General features: G+C 36.7%; 1 protein-coding gene across 1 annotated transcript in view; it reads right to left on the bottom strand.

Annotated features, from left to right (window-relative positions):
• Positions 1 to 758: 758 nt before the first annotated feature.
• Positions 759 to 18207, bottom strand: part of mmp28 (matrix metallopeptidase 28) — an 18610-nt gene continuing 1161 nt past the window's right edge. Inside the window, exons 2-8 of the mRNA XM_016564105.1 lie at positions 16499 to 16575; positions 16220 to 16383; positions 11742 to 11963; positions 9641 to 9886; positions 5593 to 5736; positions 5340 to 5504; positions 759 to 1228 (exon numbers count right to left, since the gene is read on the bottom strand). Of these exons, the coding sequence (XP_016419591.1) occupies positions 828 to 1228; positions 5340 to 5504; positions 5593 to 5736; positions 9641 to 9886; positions 11742 to 11963; positions 16220 to 16383; positions 16499 to 16575 (1419 nt within the window). The 3' untranslated portion in view covers positions 759 to 827. The remainder of the gene's footprint in view (positions 1229 to 5339; positions 5505 to 5592; positions 5737 to 9640; positions 9887 to 11741; positions 11964 to 16219; positions 16384 to 16498; positions 16576 to 18207) is intronic.

Below are 18207 nucleotides of genomic sequence, written 5' to 3'. Positions count from 1 at the left end.
ATCACATAATAATTTTCATTAAAAAATATGAATATAGTAAACCTTGCTCTACAGTTCTGTGCAAACAAAGGCTTTAATGGCATGCCCAGTATGTTTGTAACTTTCCTAGCATTAGACTCAATTTAGAGGATATAATACAGCTAAGATGGCGACTGATGCATTTGATTGGGATAATATTTCATATGAGATAGATGTTGGTATTGGTAATCAACCCAACACTTTTTTCTAAATATATCATTTCAATTGGCTAGACTAAATATTTGGACTTCTGATCGCTGTCTTCCTGGTAACCTGCTTAAATGTACTTAACACTGTGAATTTTTGCAAAAATGCAATGTCGTGATGTTACCTGTTAACCTGGGTGCTGATGCACTCCGCATAAAACATCTCACATTAAACATCATTACATATGCTATGGAAGCCCGTTTCCGCCACTGAATAAAAAAAAAAAAAAGAAGGTTATTGACTTTTTTCTCAGAATTGCGTGATATAAACTCATAATTGCGAGTTAAAAAGTCATATTGTGAGATATAAACTCACAATTGCGAGTTATAAAGTCATATTGCGTGATATAAACTCATAATTGCGAGTTAAAAAGTCATATTGCGTGATATAAACTCACAATCGCAATTCTGACTTTTTTTCTCACAATTTTGACTTTTTCTCAGAATGAGAATTTATATCTCAAAATTATGACTTTTTAAATCGCAATTGCGAGTTAAAAAGTCGCAGTTACCTTTTTTATTTTTTATTCAGTGGCGGAAACGGACTTCCATACATTTGTAGACGTAAGCAAGATATTTCTGTCGTTTGTCTCCCTCTGCTGGTCAGAGCAGCTCATTATCCCGTAGTGATGGATTTGTGTGGCAGCCGATCCACGGCAGTTTCTCTGCCCACTGTCCAGTCGCAGTGATCCGCACCTTTCCAGGATCAAACCTCCAGTGCTGCTGCTCTTTGAAGAAATACAGCTTTCCGTCCGGTCGAGTCAAGGCCCCGTTGAGTCCGCGTGGAAGCCCCTTCCAGTCCCGCAGGGCACGAGGATAGTACGGCTCCACGCTGAGAGACTCCGGGTTCAGGACGTAGTATCGGGATCCTCTGAAGAGCACCATGCGTCCCAGCGGCTGGTAGAAGAAGGCACAGTCAGGGTGATTCGGCAAACCCAGGTCACTGCTCTTCATGGGGAATCCAGGGTCCAGATCAGAGCCCGAGTAACGCCAGATCTGCCGTCCTGCCAGGAGAAAGCAGCATGGAGATGAGTGGAGTACATGCAGCTTAACCCTCTGCTGGTTGGTCATTTTCACATTTCACTTTTCATTTTTTTTGCTTTATCGGAATCATACAAAACTTGCTTTGTGAACAACAACAAAAAAATCCTGGCCATGATTCACAAAGGTTAAATAGTCTTGAAAAAAAACAGTCAAAATGACTGCACTGGAAACTAATGGTTAGCAGTTTTAGAGTAAAACACGTTTTGGAAAATATATATTTCATATAACATTTAAAATTAGTATTTGTGTGCATTTTTCATAATAATAAACTTCTATAACTTTTTGGGGCTTTACTTCATTAAATTTTTTTTCAATCCAGCATAACTTGCCAAGAGATAGACATAAGTCTGTGCTCCAAGGCATTAAAGATCGATGACGGTTTAAGTTGGAAATGTCATTTTCAGGTCTATGCTCAAAAAGTGCTAAAAATGGATCATAACTATTCCATAAATATAATTTAGTACCATAAAATCCCCCCAAAATACAAAATATTGAATAAAAACATTATCAAACTATTTGTTTGTTTTTGACTGGTTTACCTAAAAACTATGAAATTCTGTCATCCTTCACTCACACTCAGGTTTTATTAATTAATTAATAAATAGCATATTACACAACTGTTGCAAGTATGTTCAACTTTACCCAAATACATGCTGTGCACTCAGGCATTTGTTACATACTATACAGCAAATTCAACTAGATTTTTTATATCATTGCAAAATGTAAATTATATTATCGCCCTGCGATATATTAAAAGTTGGATTTAGAGTACATCCAACTTTACTGGCACATATACAGTACACTCACATTATATACTTTATAGCAAATCTCAGCTGTGTGATTTTTTTATATCATCACGAGATGTAAACTATATTGTTGCACAGCTCTATGTATGTCCAAACTTTATGCACACACACATACAGTACACTCACACAGGGCAAGTATAAGACCATTTTACAAACCCATTTGGCCAATTCACTGAAAAGAAAGAACTTTTTCCGTGAACAAAATTTGGACCTGTTCCGCACACAAAAGTGTATGGATTACTTTTATGGTACTTGTTCAAATCTATTTTGAAGCTTAACAGCAGCTGGGGCTCATGGGTCTGTCTCTACATTAACAACATGATTAAAAATCTAAGAGAAACGATGAAAATGCCTGATTTGACTGTTTACCCTCATCTCATCAGCTCTTCATATATAAAGCTGATGTATCTCATCCACAATGACCACTTCTTTAAATTCTAAAAACTCTTGGTAACACTTTATTTTAGGCTCTCTTAACTAGTTGCTTATTAGCATGCATATTACTAGAATATTAGCCATTTATTAGTAGTAATTAAGCACATATTAATCCCTTATTCTACATGACCTTATTCTACATCCCTACACTGTAAAAAATGACCGTGAATTTAACGGTAAAAGTAAAAATGTAATGTAAAATGTAAAAATGCTACAGTAAAAGCCTGTTAAATGGTTAACGGTAAATTTCCCTACTATATACGGTGAAAAAACCTAACTAATTATTAATAAGCAGCTAATTAGGAATTTATTGAGGGAAAAGTTGTAATTAATAGTGAATAAGTGTTCTAAAGTATTCTAAAGAGTTACCAAGCTCTTATACATTATACACAAATGTACTGAAATTTACACTCATTTTAAACAATACATCAAAGTGGATTTTTACATTTTCTGATATGTTCTATCACAGAAAGTCACACTCATGTTCACTGTTTCATGCTGGTGGGATGATCTTCCCAAACCATACCCAGACATCAGAATCCCTGATTATACACAAGAAACAGTGAAAAACTCTATCCTATGGAAGCCCGTTTCTGCCATGGAATAAATAAATTAAAAGGGTAAAGTTAATTGCAACTTTTTATCTCACAGTTCAGACTTTTTTCTCTGAATTGGGAGTTTAAATCTTGCAAATGGTTTTTTTTCTCACACTCTCTCTCTCTGCCACGGAATAAAATTATGGAAGCCCATTTTCAACTCTGAATAAAAAATATAAAAGGTAATTGTGACTCTTTATCTCAAAATTCAGACTTTTTGCTCAGAATTGAGTGGTATAAAAATATATTGTATTTAGATATAAACTTGCATTTATAAGAAAATGACAGCTGAGAGCTGACTTTTTTTTCATCTCAGAATTGGATTTACTAGTAATTGCGAGTTTATATCCCACAGATCTGACAAAAATGTCAGAACTGCGTAATACAAACAAAACAAAGTCTAAAAGGCTGCGTTTACACTGCAAGTCTTAATGCACAGATCCGATCTTTTGACCATATCCGATTTTTTGGCACGTCTGTTTACATTCACTTTAGACACGACTGGTATCCGATATCTGTGTTTACGTTAATTCCCGCCCAAAAGGATTGTCTGCAGTGATCGCTTTACTATGCACATGGTAGACCCTCGGGTTTTAAATGGCCGTGCTTTTAAAATTATTTATATAATTCACGTCGAATGGCCATTATTATTTGCCAGCATGGACAACGGCTGTCATGGATGTTTTGCAGCACAAAATCTGACTGAACGGATAAAGACCGGAAAATAACGGTAATTTTATCTACAGCTCGTTAGAGGTAGAATTCTTTAGTGAAATAAAGATGATATTTATTGAAATGAATTCGAATTAAGGAGAGAGAGAGAGAGAGAACGAGCGCATGCACCCACGTGCGAGCGAGCGATTGTGAAGCATTGCAAACAAGCTTGTCGGTTTAATTACAAGTTATCACCTCATTGGTGAGAAATATATGTAGCTTTTAGCTGTTGTATTTTCAAAATTCACGGGGCGGGGGTTGAAACCCAGCTCCTGAATGTGCAATTTCTTACCTATAAAAAGTTTCCATCTCAATAAAACGTGAGCGCATACACGTGTGCAACAAATTCCGATCTGTGTCAGATGTGAGCGAAAGATCGGATTTTTTGTGCCAGTGTAAATGCAGCCTATCTTGCAATCTATCTTGCAAAATGTAAACCAGCAATTCTGAAAAAAAAATAAAAAATTCAGAATTGTGAGCTAAAAAGTCACAATTATCTTTTCATTTCTTTTTTTAATTCCAGGGCAGAAACAAGCTTCCATATAAAATAGAAAAAAAGGTCATTTCAACTTTATCTCACAATGCTGACTTTTTTCTCGCAATTGCCAATTTATATCTCACTATTCAGACTCACCATCTCAGCATGCTTGCATGTTTATATCTCAACGAGTACTGAGATTGTATCTCGCAATTCTAAAACAATGTCAGGATTGTGAGATATAAACTCAGAATTGCAAGAAAAAAGTCTGAAATGGGAAACAACTGTGAGATAAAAGATGACTTTTTTATTTGTAATCCCATGGAGGAAACAAGTTTTCATTGCATAACATCATTCCTGCTGATGTTAATTGGATTTTTTTTCCTTGTCTTATTTTCCTCTCTGTTCTAGCCTGTATTCTTCTAGACGATGTCTGTACTCTGTATTTTAAGCACTTCTTGTGTTTGTTGCATTGCTTTGTCATATCCCTTATCTGTAAGCCACTTTGAATAAAAGCCCCTATATAAAAGTTATCACCGGCATTATTAACTGGAGAGATTCTCTTAGACATGAGTTCACAAGCAAAACTTGTTCAAAATAAAAACGAATGATGAAAATGAAAATAATATTATATATACCTATTTACTTTTGTAAGGCTGGTTCCTGGTCTTATTGTGAACAATCCATCAGTGCATGTTATATCATAGAAAATCTTTTTCCTTAATAATCAACTAAAAAACACAAAACTTGCTCTTCTTTCCTCTTTACATTTCTCCTGACATAACTTGGCAAACTCACATTCACCCATGTCCACTTTTCACAATGCACAAAATCAAGACCAGCCTTGTATATTTTTTCCTGGTTGAATATCCTTTTTTCACTTGGAAATTCTAATAAATTTACAAGTCACTTTGAATTTAAAACTGAATACATTATCATGTTGCATTGGACAGGGACACTTGAAAAATCCTCAAAAGCATGATTTTGTAATATACCGTAACACTTGCATTACCTGTGTTTGGAAAACTAAAGTCCAGCCTACCTTTAAAGAAGTAGAGTTTGCTGTCGAGTGGAGAGAAGGCAGCCGCTTCAATAGCCAATGACAGCTTTGGCCAGCGTGTGTGAAGAGGAAGAGGAGCGCTCACGCTGCCATTAAACACCGCCCAGAAACGATGGCCCTGAAACACCAGCACTGTCCCATCCTCATCTGCAGAAAAAACACCGCTTCACACAGCTCCAGGAAAACTGATCTCAGTGAGTAACAGAAGAATAATGGCATGTCTTCTTGTTCTTACCCATGGTGACGGCATCAAAGAAGCCCTGGCAGTACTGGGGTGTGCGGGAACCTCCTTTAGGGTCTGGAGAAGTCTGCCAGTCCCGCATGGCCCATCTCAGAGCCCCTCCCGCCAACTGCTGCACTGAATCCCCCGCTGGTTTCCCTGCACACAAGTATATGACACTGGTGCACAAACATCCACTGATGTCCATTCATACGCATATGAATGTGGGAGACCGGAAACGCAAACTCTCAAATTGTGCTGCATTTTAAAGTTTGGTGAACTCTGACCTGTGAACTCGTATTGCATGAAGACGTGTGGCCAAGAAGATCTGTGTGGCCTCTCAATTAAAAAAAAATTTTCTCTGTTTTTTCTTTAAAAAAAGACGGCACAGAGTGTGATGTTGTCACAGTTCTGTTGCTTTGTGTTGTGCTCTGTTGCCTTTGTTGACTTAGTTTCTCAGTCTGTTTGATCATTATTATATTCACGTGTCCTCATTAATTACTTTCCTTCTTATTTATACTCCCTGTTTAGTTCAGTTCCTTAGTCTATCTGTCTATCTGTGGATATTATTTAAGCCTGTTTTGGAACTTTCTGTTTTTTTTATCGTCCTCATCTCTGCAACCATATGTATGAGTTTTTAAAAAATAAAGGGCCAACAATAAAAACATTTTGCTGTAAGTGGGCCTCAGGGAACATTACTAAATTTTCTTTGTAGGATCCTCTTTGTCCGCTTACATTTAATGCACTGAATTCAGCTCGTCTGAAATAAAAATAAAACATCTGATGGCAACTAATTGTTTTCTCAATTCTTAGAATTGTGAGATATAAATGTTGAATTCTGACTTTACTTCTCAGAATTCTGTTTACATCTCGCAATTCTGTCTTTTTTTTCCACTACGAAATAAAATATAAATAATAATTGTCTTTTTATTTCGCAATTTTGTCTTATTTCTCGCAATTGCGAGTTATCGTCTTGCCATTTTTCTCAGAATTGTGGGGGGAAGCGATTCTGAGTTTACAGCTTGCAATTCTTAAGAATTTCTCAGAATTGCAAGAAAAAAGTCTGAATTGTGAGATAAAAATTCGCAATTACCTATTTTTAATTTTTTAACCTGTGGCAGACACAAGCTTCCATACAAAAGTCTGTGATTGTGGTGGAATTCAGAACACAATGCTTCTTCTGATACACATGAACACACACCCAAACAAACATTTGTGTTAACAGCAGATCATATCTGAAGAAGTGATTTTTGTGATGAGTTTCTACATGGAGTCATGTTGGCCTGAATGCATGCAAAGTGTGTGATTTACAGAAAGAGTGACTGTACTAACTGTGACTAACACTGTAATATATTAGAGCTATCAACAAGCACTGTGTGTGTGTGTGTGTGTGTGTGTGTGTAATTTAACCATTCAAATAGAGTCCAGAAAAAAAACAAAAAAAAAAAGATTTTTGAAAAACTTGAATCTGGAAAAATTCTAATGGAATTTGGGAAAAAATAAAATGATTTTCATAGGACCTTATGTTTGTTTCACCACAGCCTCACAAAATTAGCTGTATTCATTATGTGAAAATAACAGGGAGGGTTTCATAAGATATGAACTGGTATGTTTGCAAATGTTTTGGTGAATCTGAGTAAATCTCAAGAAGAAAGGGTTTTTTTTTTTTTTATCTAAAAGTGCTGGAAGTTTTCTGTGATTGCTAGATTTAGAGGTGAGGTTAGGGTAAGGGAATAGAAAATACAGTTTGTACAGTATCATTTGGATATTTGAATGTCATTTGTAAAAGTTCATTTTGCCAGAATTTTTTGTTTTGTTTGGTGTTTCATAACATGTTGGCTGCATATTTTGCAAATATGAAAGCATTCCTTACAAAACTTGTTGAGATTTTCTAACCTATGACAAGAATTTATTTAAAAATAGGTATTCCACAGCAAAGGTTTATGTTTCACAAGCATTTTCCAACCTACTTGTACAAAAAGAAAGCTTTCAAATCATATCTGATTTTTTTTCCCCTGGAAGGCTGAAAGAAAGATCAGTCTGGCAAACTCAGTGAAACGGTCTTGAGTTATGATCAGGCCTAGCTCTTCTCATGCGCTGGAGATGGATGCTGTGGAGGTTTTCTCTGCGTGCCGTGTGTAAACCTGCCTGACACACGCTTGAGAAACAGCTGACAGCTTCACCGGCCCAGAACTGGAGTTGAGTTTGTCTTACTGTGTCTTTCAGCGTCAATCTGTTTACCTGTGTTTGTAGGGCCCTATGATTTCCATGATACAGAAAACACGGACGGAATCCTGTCATAAAAAATGGAATTTACCCGATAATGCGGAATGTCACAGAATTTGCCAAATTGGAATGAATAAATGAAAAATAGGACAGTACACTTGCATCCAATGGCGATATGGACTAGTGTCTGTGAATAATTAACTGCAAAAAGACTATTTAAATATGAATGCTGCATGTTCTGTGTCTCTGTGTGAATGCATGGTGCAGATGCACGGATTCAAGCATGACGCTCGTGACGTTTTTCACTAAATGAGGACTACTGAATTACTACTACTACTGATACAGTTATTATTTACATTTTATTTTTAAAAGAATAGTACACAAATTCAATGTTTTAATTTTAACAGTAAACCTCTGTTGTGCAGCAAATAAATAAATAAAGGGTTTGTTTAATCTTTATTTGATGAAAAGATCGATTAAATTAAAGTTCTATGCCGTCATTTGTAAGTACATAACACAGAATTTCTATGGGGAAAGAAAAAAAAATAAAATGATTTTCATAGGACCTTATGTTTGTTTCACCACAGCCTCACAAAATTAGCTGTATTCATTATGTGAAAATAACAGGGAGGGTTTCATAAGATATGAACTGGTATGTTTGCAAATGTTTTGGTGAATCTGAGTAAATCTCAAGAAGAAAGGGTCATATTTCACCCAAAAATTAAACGGAAATGTTGTTGTCATTGCTATAATGATCTTTAGTAATGAATACCTTCCAACAATGATTTTTAAATTAAAATGAACAAATTCAGTATTATTATGATGTATATTTAACAATTTAAATAATATAATTGTTCGTTCACTTAACAGTAAAGAGACTGGCATTGTTCACATTACAGTAATCTGAGTAGGGATGGAAATGTGCTTTTAATGAAAATATTGTTGCAATACAAACAATCTTAAAACAGTCTTTAAATATGATCCTAAAATGAAATCTATATGTTGTAGAGACTATGCAAATACATTTAAGCATTTAAGTGTCATTTTTCTGTGAAGGTGTTTGTGTGTGAGAGAGTGAATAAAATAGTAGAGAGTAGATATAAATTGAGATTAGAAGAGTACTAAACTCATTTATATTCATTGCTGTTCTCAGGTAAGCACACAGGTGAGATATAGAGGTATTTTACACCATCTATTTTCTGAAACAATCTGCCAATGCATATTTTCACAAAAACAAAAAAATAAAAAGTCACGATTGAAAGAATCATTATGCATATAATCCTTATATGAAGATGGTTTGAGCTTGTTTAGTGACTAAACTCTGGTACATAGTCGCTCATCTAAAAAACTCAAAGTTCATTAACATTAGAATGAGGTTAAGAACACATTCATGTGTGTATGCAAGTTATATATACAAAAAAAATCTATGCAATAATTAGTAAATGACACCCTCTTACTCTTAGTAAAGGCCAAAACCCTGTTCTTTGCTGCCAAAAGCGGTAACACTTAGTATAGGGACCAATTCTCACTATTAACTAGTTGTTTATTAGCATGCCTATTATCAACATATTGGCTGTTTATTAGTACTTATAAAGCACATATTCTGCATGATCATATTCTACACCCCTAATCCTACCCAATACCTAAACTTAACAACTACCTTACTATCTATTAATAAGCAGCAAATTAGGAGTTTATTGAGGCAAAAGTCATAGTTAATGGTTTGTTAATAGTTAGAATTGGACCTTAAAATAAAGTGTGATCCTAAAAGCCTGCAATATTACAAATAACAAAAAGCTTTTCAGAAGTCCAGACAAGAAAAGAGATGCTTGTTTACCGTACAGCTGTTGTATAGCAGTGATATCATCCCAGCTGAGCAGCGCATTCGAGCCCATCTTCTTATAGTACGGTGACATTAGAGCGTGACGGACAGGCGAATGCACCAATCCCAGAGTGTGGCCAATTTCATGGGCCGTCACCAGGAACAGGTTGTGTCCTTTGAGACCGTTCAGGGTCCAGCGTTCAGACAAGTCAAAATGAGCTTCACCGCGGAAAGGGAAAAATGCATGAGCCAGAGCGCCACCTAAAGAGCAGAAAGAAAGAAATTAAGAATAAATAGCTATGTCACGCAGCTTTCATGTCCCGTTCTGAATCCTAGATGAAAGACTGCACATAAATATGGAAAAAGAGAGTTGGTACATGAGTCTATCAAACGGGGAAGAATCAGGTGGTGGCTTCTTAATTTATTTAAAAGCCCTGAATCTTTTGGGTTTCTTCATAGTGTTACCAAAAATATCAATTTTTGATACATACCTAAACTGAAATATTTGAAATGACTCAGTACTACTTTTCCACAGTATCGATAAAGTGATACCAGCATCATCTCTTCTCTCTTCACACACACACAGCAGTCCAACAGAGTGCCCCCCTCATTCACACAATCAGAGCCACGCCCCCTCATTCACACACTCAGAGCCATGCCTCATCTCATTAGGTGCGTTTGACTTCATGCAGCACTGCGCAGATCGATCGCAATCTGACTTAAAGCAGTGCATGCCGGTTAGTAATTTTGTCCGACTTGAGACGGCGCCCGACGCCACGTCACTGTCTGTCACGTGTGGCATCAAAGCACCGCGAGAGCGTTTCGAGAGCTGACTCAGCCGACGCAGTTTCTCCAGACGACGACACAGCCATTTCACGATTAGCCAGATTCACCGCATGACAACTATCACGTGTGTTTCTGGTTTTAAATTCCAACAATAGCCACAAATCTGTGTTTTTAGAACAGTAAAAGCTTTTTTACTGTAGTCGCACACTCAGAGCCATGCCTCATCTCATTCACTCAGAGCCACACCCCCTCATTCACACACTCAGAGCCACGCCCCCTCATTCACACACTCGGAGCCACGCCCCCTCATTCACACACTCAGAGCCACACCCTCTCATTATGTGCTGTTGCTGCCTCTCGATTACTGAAAATCACATTAGTTGATGCAAAACTAACTTGACTAAATCACACACACACGCACACACAATTTATATTTTCATGTTTTCTCAAGCAAAGCAAATTTTGAAAGTTCACTGAAAACATTTCTTCCTACATTTTTCTTGGCATAGACAAAGTATGTTGAAGGTTCGTGTTATTTGGCAACATGCTTCAGCAAACTGATCAAAGTGAACGTGTATATAATGGCTGTTCCTGGCAAAACTTTTAAAATCGACACCTGTCATAGTGTTTCTTATTTGTTGTCTCTGAAAAAAATTATACATTATTTAGATTCCAACCTGTCTTACTGTTAAGTGTCCAAAGTGACATTTTTTTCCAGATATATTTGACATAGTTTTGAACCAGATCCTATATTAGTTCAATTTGGGACTTACACTGGTACAATAACAGTTTGTTTCAGGATATCTGAAAAAAAAAAAAAACTTTTGCTTTGGAAGAAAAATTGTATCCCATCTCTTAAAATGTGGCTTACACACTTGACTGGTAAATTATATTTAGAAATAATTAGATATACCTTAAAGGGAAAAAAAAGTTTTGAAAAATGTGAAAAAAATCTGGTCCTCTTTTATTTATTTTCTTCAAACTGGTAATCAACATGTTTTTCATTTTCTGCTTTTACCTTTGGATAGCACTTTTGGGCTGAGTTTTTGGTCTGGAAATTTGGTGTTTTTTTGTATGGTTTGTAGTCCATTTTTTTCTTTTTTATGTGGTTTTTTTTAAGTGTAGTTACAAATGACCATTTTCTGCAAAATAAATAAAAAATAAAAAATAAATAAACCGCCTGCCACTGTAATACACAGCATGGCACAAATGCCATCCATAGACATTAGGTTTAAAAAATATCATGGAATATTCCTTTTAAGACTAGAATATTGATGGTCACTTAATTAATTAATTTAAGAAAGAAAGAAAAAAAAAAAGAAAGCATCACCTGGCCCGTCAAATGCATTTCCTGTCCCATCATTATGTTCTCCTTCAAAGAAGGCCAACCGGATGTCGGCAGGACCCTGCTGGAGCTCCTGGAAGATCAGTCCGGACACATTACTCCACAGCTGGAACGCCATCTTCACTGCCATATGCACTTGACTGGGAGACAGATTACGCGGCCAGTTCATGATACGATACGTCAGGTGACGTTTGTGCCACTTCTCTCCTGTGGAAGTACGGACCAGTCTCAAAACCAATGTTTAATCGTGACATTTCATCTTAACATTAGCATTTGTGAGATTTCATTCATCTAAGGTTCAACTGATGCTGTATTTCATTTAGATTTGTATGCTAACAAACTAGTTTCATTTTTAAGTAAAAAAATAAGTTGGAAGTAAAGTGCAAAAGACCCCAGAACAATGCTGTTGCTAGTGTGTTTATAATTTAAGTTAATAACTACTGTAATTCTTTTATTTAATTACATTTAACACATCTTCATAGTCAAGTCACCTTTTTATAGTGCTTTATGCAATACAGATTATATTCAAGGCAGCTTTGCAGTATAGGCCAGTAACATAATCAACGATGCTTTAACTTCAAATATGAGGCAAATCTGAAAAGTAGCTCTTAAAATGCATGATCAATTCATTAATCAGTTCAAGTCAGTTCAGTGTTGATTCAGTTCAGATCAATAACAGTGTTGATGCAAAATTCATGAGTTCTCAGTTTTGTTTTCATCTGACAGCATCAGTTCAGTCACATCAATGATATTACTGAATATTAAGGGTATTTTAGATCCAAATTTAGACTTAATTAACACCTAATTTTGTATTACTGTATACATTAATGACACCTTTAAAAAAAACTAATAAAAATTATATCCAATGTATTTTACATATTCTGCAAAAATCAACTGATTGCATCCAAAACATTCTAAACTGACAAGAGCTCAGCTCAGTACGTAATTAGCTTAACATGAGAGGTTTTGTGAATTGCACACATAATTACAGACTTCCAAGACACTAAGGGCCAGTTTTACTAAACAGGGCAAATTAGCGCGAGAGCGCAATTACAAAACAGCGCCGATGGGCTTGGACATTTCTGAAGGTGATTTACTAATAATGCACAAATTAAAGAACAGACGCAACATCTCATTTACATATCGACCAATGCAATATACCAAGAACAGTGCAAATTAGTGTAGTCGCAAATAGAGAATAAAGAAATAAAGAAGCCACAGTACGTTGAAAAATGAAGGGTTGCTAGAAGTTTTGATAGACCTGCGTGACTCCTAGTTGAGGGTTCAAAGTCGTCTTTTATTTCCTGAAGCAAGTTAAAAATAACCTGGCTTGGCAAATGATGTGTTCGGATAATGTGTTCTTCTGGCATTCAAAATAAATTAATAAGTGTAGAAAAAAATCCTCTCCCTTCTACCACGCGCTCTCGGTGCCTCCTCCTAGCAACAATAACTGCAGCCATTTCAAGCGCGAAATAGTTTAAGACATGCTTTTTTGGGCGTTTAGTAATGGCACAAATGCCATTAATTTGACGAGCGCAAACGTCAGTAAAACGCGTTGCGTGATTCATCTGAATACTCTGAATAATTCGTCACTGCACGTCTTTAGTAAGACCTGACAGTACAATTATATCGCCAAAATACGGTTCGCGCTGGCGCAAGCTGTTAGTAAAACTGGCCCTAATAACACTGCTGTCAGAAGGTAACGTGTGTGGTTTTTCTCCATTATACCATAATTCCTAATAAAGCAATAAGCCCCAAGAAGTTTACAGTAAATTTAACAGCTAAGGGGCATTGTTAAGCACAACGGGGTTGTAAATTCACTGTAAACCACGGCTTCACGCGGGGCTTATTGCTTTTATAAAACGGTTATTCCATATACGAGTATCCGAGTAGCGCTGCACGATATATCGAAATTATCAAAATATCGCAAATGTAAATATCGCAATATGCATATCGCAAGGGCGTGCGATATCTGAATAATTTTAATAATAGGCTACTTAAATCAAAATGTTGCAAAAGGTCAAAGTTTTAGTTCGACGCATATAAGTGCAATAAGTTGCAGAAAACATTCTCGCAAACGCAGTCGGTTATGTTTTAAATGAATGTAAACAGCTGAGAAAGAAATCGGATGTGTATCATTATACTGGATCCGTGCAGTCGGATTTAAAGGGACAGCAGCCCTTTATAAATACCTGCTGCTGAATATGTCACTAATGTTAATCAAACAACAAAACGGCTATAACAAAGATTAATCTAAATTTAATTCATACAGTGAACGCTATGCAGTGTTATTTTACACTTAATTATTAAATTTCTGTATCTGAATACTACTGTTTATTTTATCTATGCTTGTAAATTGTGTTGTTGTTTTTTTCATTTTTCTTTCTTTTTTTACTGACTGTTAACTTGCCTTTAATCATGTTTGAACTTTCTCAGACTGTAGTTTTTGCTGTGGTATATGAAGAAGTACTTAAAGTGTATGGAAAGCAAAGTCACAATGATATAAAATTAGTGTCATTAATTTTTTTGTTTGTATGTTCACACTGATGTTAAAATGACATTTTCTGATTTGTGACATTACTTTTAAACTTTTGTACTGCTAAAACACTGCTGGTCACTTTCAGAAGTTGTAGGGATTCTTTCTTTTCCAAGAAAGAATGTGAAACAAATTGGTTATATAATTTTCATTTTTAAATATTTTAAAATATAATTGAAATTGATTTTACACACTTTAAGCAATATCGTATCGCATATCTAATATCGCATTTTTTAACAAGGTATCGCATATCGCATTTTTCTTCAATATCGCACAGCCCTATTGCCGAGCAACACAGACACAGAAACAAAGCAGTTTGTAGAGTAATTTACAACAGCTTTGAACACGGCTCAACCAATCAGAATCAAGGACCGGAACGCTCCGTTTTATAATTCATATTTTAGTGCGTAGAATAACCAAAATAACATTAAAGAAACAGCACAGTTTGTTGTTTTTTTAAAGTGTTTTCTTGTTCATTTATTTGTTTTTCCTTGAAATCACTTGGTGAACCTTTTGTAAGGCAAAAATCCTGCCCTATAAAGTGTGAGGTTAATGTTTTGTCTTTGTAAGTTAGAATGAATGGGCTCAAAATTGTCCAAAATGCAGACAAAGCCAATTATCTAAATGATTATCCACAAGACTGATTCAGTGTTAACACAAGAACCTAATGCAACAGAGATAAAACGAGTTTTGCTTTGTACAGTGACTGAAAGCAAATCTGTGATTTAACTGATGTGTGAAATGATTGTCTTCACTAATAAGTCTATACTAGTTAAGCCCTAGTGAGAGGAGTTTGCAGACATCAGGTACTGACATGAATGCACTCATACTCAGAGCAATGCTGCTGCATTCCTGAAGTATTAGTGCGTTTTCAAAGTGACAGGTCTGAATTTACGATTCTAGAACCCCTGCCAAATCTCTCTCACACACACACACACACACACGCACACACTGAGCTTTTATTTAAGCACTGCTCCAAAAATATCACCAGTGCAGCCTCTGTTAGTCATATCAACAATTCTCCTTCCACCTGCCTGATCTACTATTTAACTAACTTAAGATGATCTGAGATAGCTGTCATGTACAGTATGAACCACATGTGTGTGTTCACTTTAACCCCTCTAATAAAAATGTCTTCTGTGAAACAGTCCTCAGTGCCATTGGACCTGAATGAAAACACCTAACAGAGTATGGTATGATCAGTGAATGAGTGTTTGGTGAAGATCTGCTCTTGTAGTCTCCGTGTAAACATGAGGCGAGGTGTGAGTTTGTGTGTGTGTTTTGTTTTGGGTCTTCACAGAAGTGGATGTTTTAAACTGCTAGACGTGTATTTGCTCAGTATGGACAGTAATTATGAGTCCCACTGTATTTATCCATTATTAGGACCCCACCCAGCAGCCGCAGAACCACCTCACAACTCCTGCATCTGAGAAAACACTGTTTAACCAAAGGGCAGTTTGACTGAAAATGCGTGTCTGCCACTTATCAATCTTTTTTAACAAAACTGCATGCATTCTTTCAGTTTTCATCTTTTTTTTGCATTAAATAAATTTCACTAGAATCAAATGGAATTAACTTTCTTGTAGTCTTTATGCTGTAAGAAAAAAAAGCAACTACATATTTTGCAGTTTACGAAACCTTTTGAGCCTCAAATACTTAGAAATGCTAACTTCTTGAAACACAGTTGTCTGAACAAAGAATGTCATATTGCTGAAAGGGTTTTGTGTATTTGATGTGAAAATCTTGATAACATTATAAGGGGACCTCAGAGAACAGTACAAAATAATAAAAACCTTCATGGCAGTTCAATGACACACGTGAGAAGGTGATGTGTGGACTAAATGAGATTGCCGAGTTTTAGGGTGTTCCCAACAGTTCTAGATATGATTCTTATAAACATAAATTCAAATGCATGAAATGTGTTCACCTGTCTGAGGAGAACGCTTCTTCCGGAGCTGTCGGCCTGTGAAGTCCCTGCTGACCCTTTGACCCCAGGCGTCCTGAACCCCGCAGCGGGGCGAGCTCATCTTCTCCAGAGTGACCCTGTCCAGTCCTCCAGTGACGGGCAGCTGAGACAACCACTGAAACTCTCTGAAACACAACAGAGATCCATCACAAACCCATTCCTCTGGACTAGTGCTGACATCATTCAACTGTAGCGTTTTTGATAGCTGGTATGATATTATCATATTTTTCACAGGTTTACCTGATGGCAGACTTGACTTCAGCTGTGCTGTGAGATTCATTCTCCTTGTGCAGGTATCCATATCGCTCCAGAAAACCCTGCGCATGCACACATACGTCATTACTCCCTCTGACAGCAGCCTCAATCTACAGCGAAGACATGCTGATAAATCAGAGCACCGTAAACAAAGCATCTTTGGAAATGAAGTATTTGTAACACAGACACAACAACAGTCAATACCCACATGAGCACTGATTGAGGTAGTCAGAAGCATTTGTTGTTCCCTGCATGAAACAGGAAGATCTGTAGGAAGATGTGGGCCTTTGTGCCTCTTTAGAAGATAGCCTTAACTGTGTTGTGAAATCCCTATAGACGGGAATACAGAATGACCATCCAGACAGGAAAAAGAAGCTGTTTCAGTGTCATTTGAGGATGTCTAGTATTATATCGGTCTGCAATGCCTCATTTCAAACAATGGTTTGCAGAGAAACTAAAGGAAATGCTTTGCTTTTTTTTCCATAGGAAAGCATCAGTTTTGGAGATCTGTGCATGAGAGGATATGTCTCTGTCAGGTCCTGGCGTGTAAACTGCATATTTGCCTGTAGTGTTGGTGTAGTGTAGATCTGAACTAGAGGTCACAGGTACAGAGTATGTTGACAGATCTGAAGTGAGGCAATACATAACAACTTTACAGAGGAACCCAAGTTTCAACAAGTGCACAGAATCATTGTTTATACTTTGAACAAGTCTGTCAGAGTATAATCAGGAGAAGAAACTTGTAAACTAAAAATCACAATGAAACCACCAATTATTATCAGTGGCTGTTTGATTGTGCAGCTGTCATGTAAATGTGTCTCAGTTCTGGAGACAGAAGCATATAATGACAGTGCTCTCCCAATGGAAATGCTTCTTTGGGTTCATTGCATAGTTTATGGCTGTGCGCATTATTCTGACAACAAATCACCAGGCTCATTTTCCATAGCTGAAAGGCAGAGCAAGACAATACATGTCTCCAAAATGTTTGCATGCATTTGTATAACTAAAAGCATGACTTTTCTGAAAAGCATGAATTTACTGGAATCCCAAATGAGGCATATAGACGCTTTCAAGAATATCAGGAAACGGAGATAGGCTATATCCCAACAGGGAACGTTAACAACAACTTTCACTAACGTTTTTTAAATGTTATATAAATGTTAGGAGAAAACGTTCTTATGGAGCGTTCTTATCATAGACTGTACAAAAACATGGACGTAGTGTCCGTGACGTCACCCGTAGATTTCCGAAGAGCGTTTTTGAAGCTCAAAGTGGGCGGAGCAGGCCGTCGCCATCTTGGCAGCACGTCACCGCGCGTCACTCCCGGATAATCGAAAATGGGCAAAAAGGCGGGAGCTGGTTGCTGAAGCCACGCCCACCTAGCTCGACAGTGGTAACAGCAGCGGCAATCCACCTGTCACTCAAGTGGCCACGCCCTTAATTATGCAGAACTTTAAGGCTTAATATAATTTAAACGGATGAGTTATAAAAAAAATTCACCCCCCTCACAGTTGTCATGAAGGGCAAAATTAGCTATATAGACCAAAATCATTTTTTGAATCAGGCTGTAAACATGCTTTTTTCTGCTGTAAAGTTGGGCATTTTAAAGGGGTCATATGATGCTGCTAAAAAGAACATTATTTTGTGTATTTGGTGTAATGAAATGTGTTTATGCGGTTTAAGGTTAAAAAAAC

Source organism: Sinocyclocheilus rhinocerous, unplaced genomic scaffold (assembly GCF_001515625.1).
Source record: "Sinocyclocheilus rhinocerous isolate Xijiao unplaced genomic scaffold, SAMN03320098_v1.1 scaffold1522, whole genome shotgun sequence".
Lineage (NCBI taxonomy): Eukaryota > Metazoa > Chordata > Actinopteri > Cypriniformes > Cyprinidae > Sinocyclocheilus > Sinocyclocheilus rhinocerous.
Note: the sequence above shows the minus strand (reverse complement) of the source record. Positions and strands in the feature narration are given on the sequence as shown.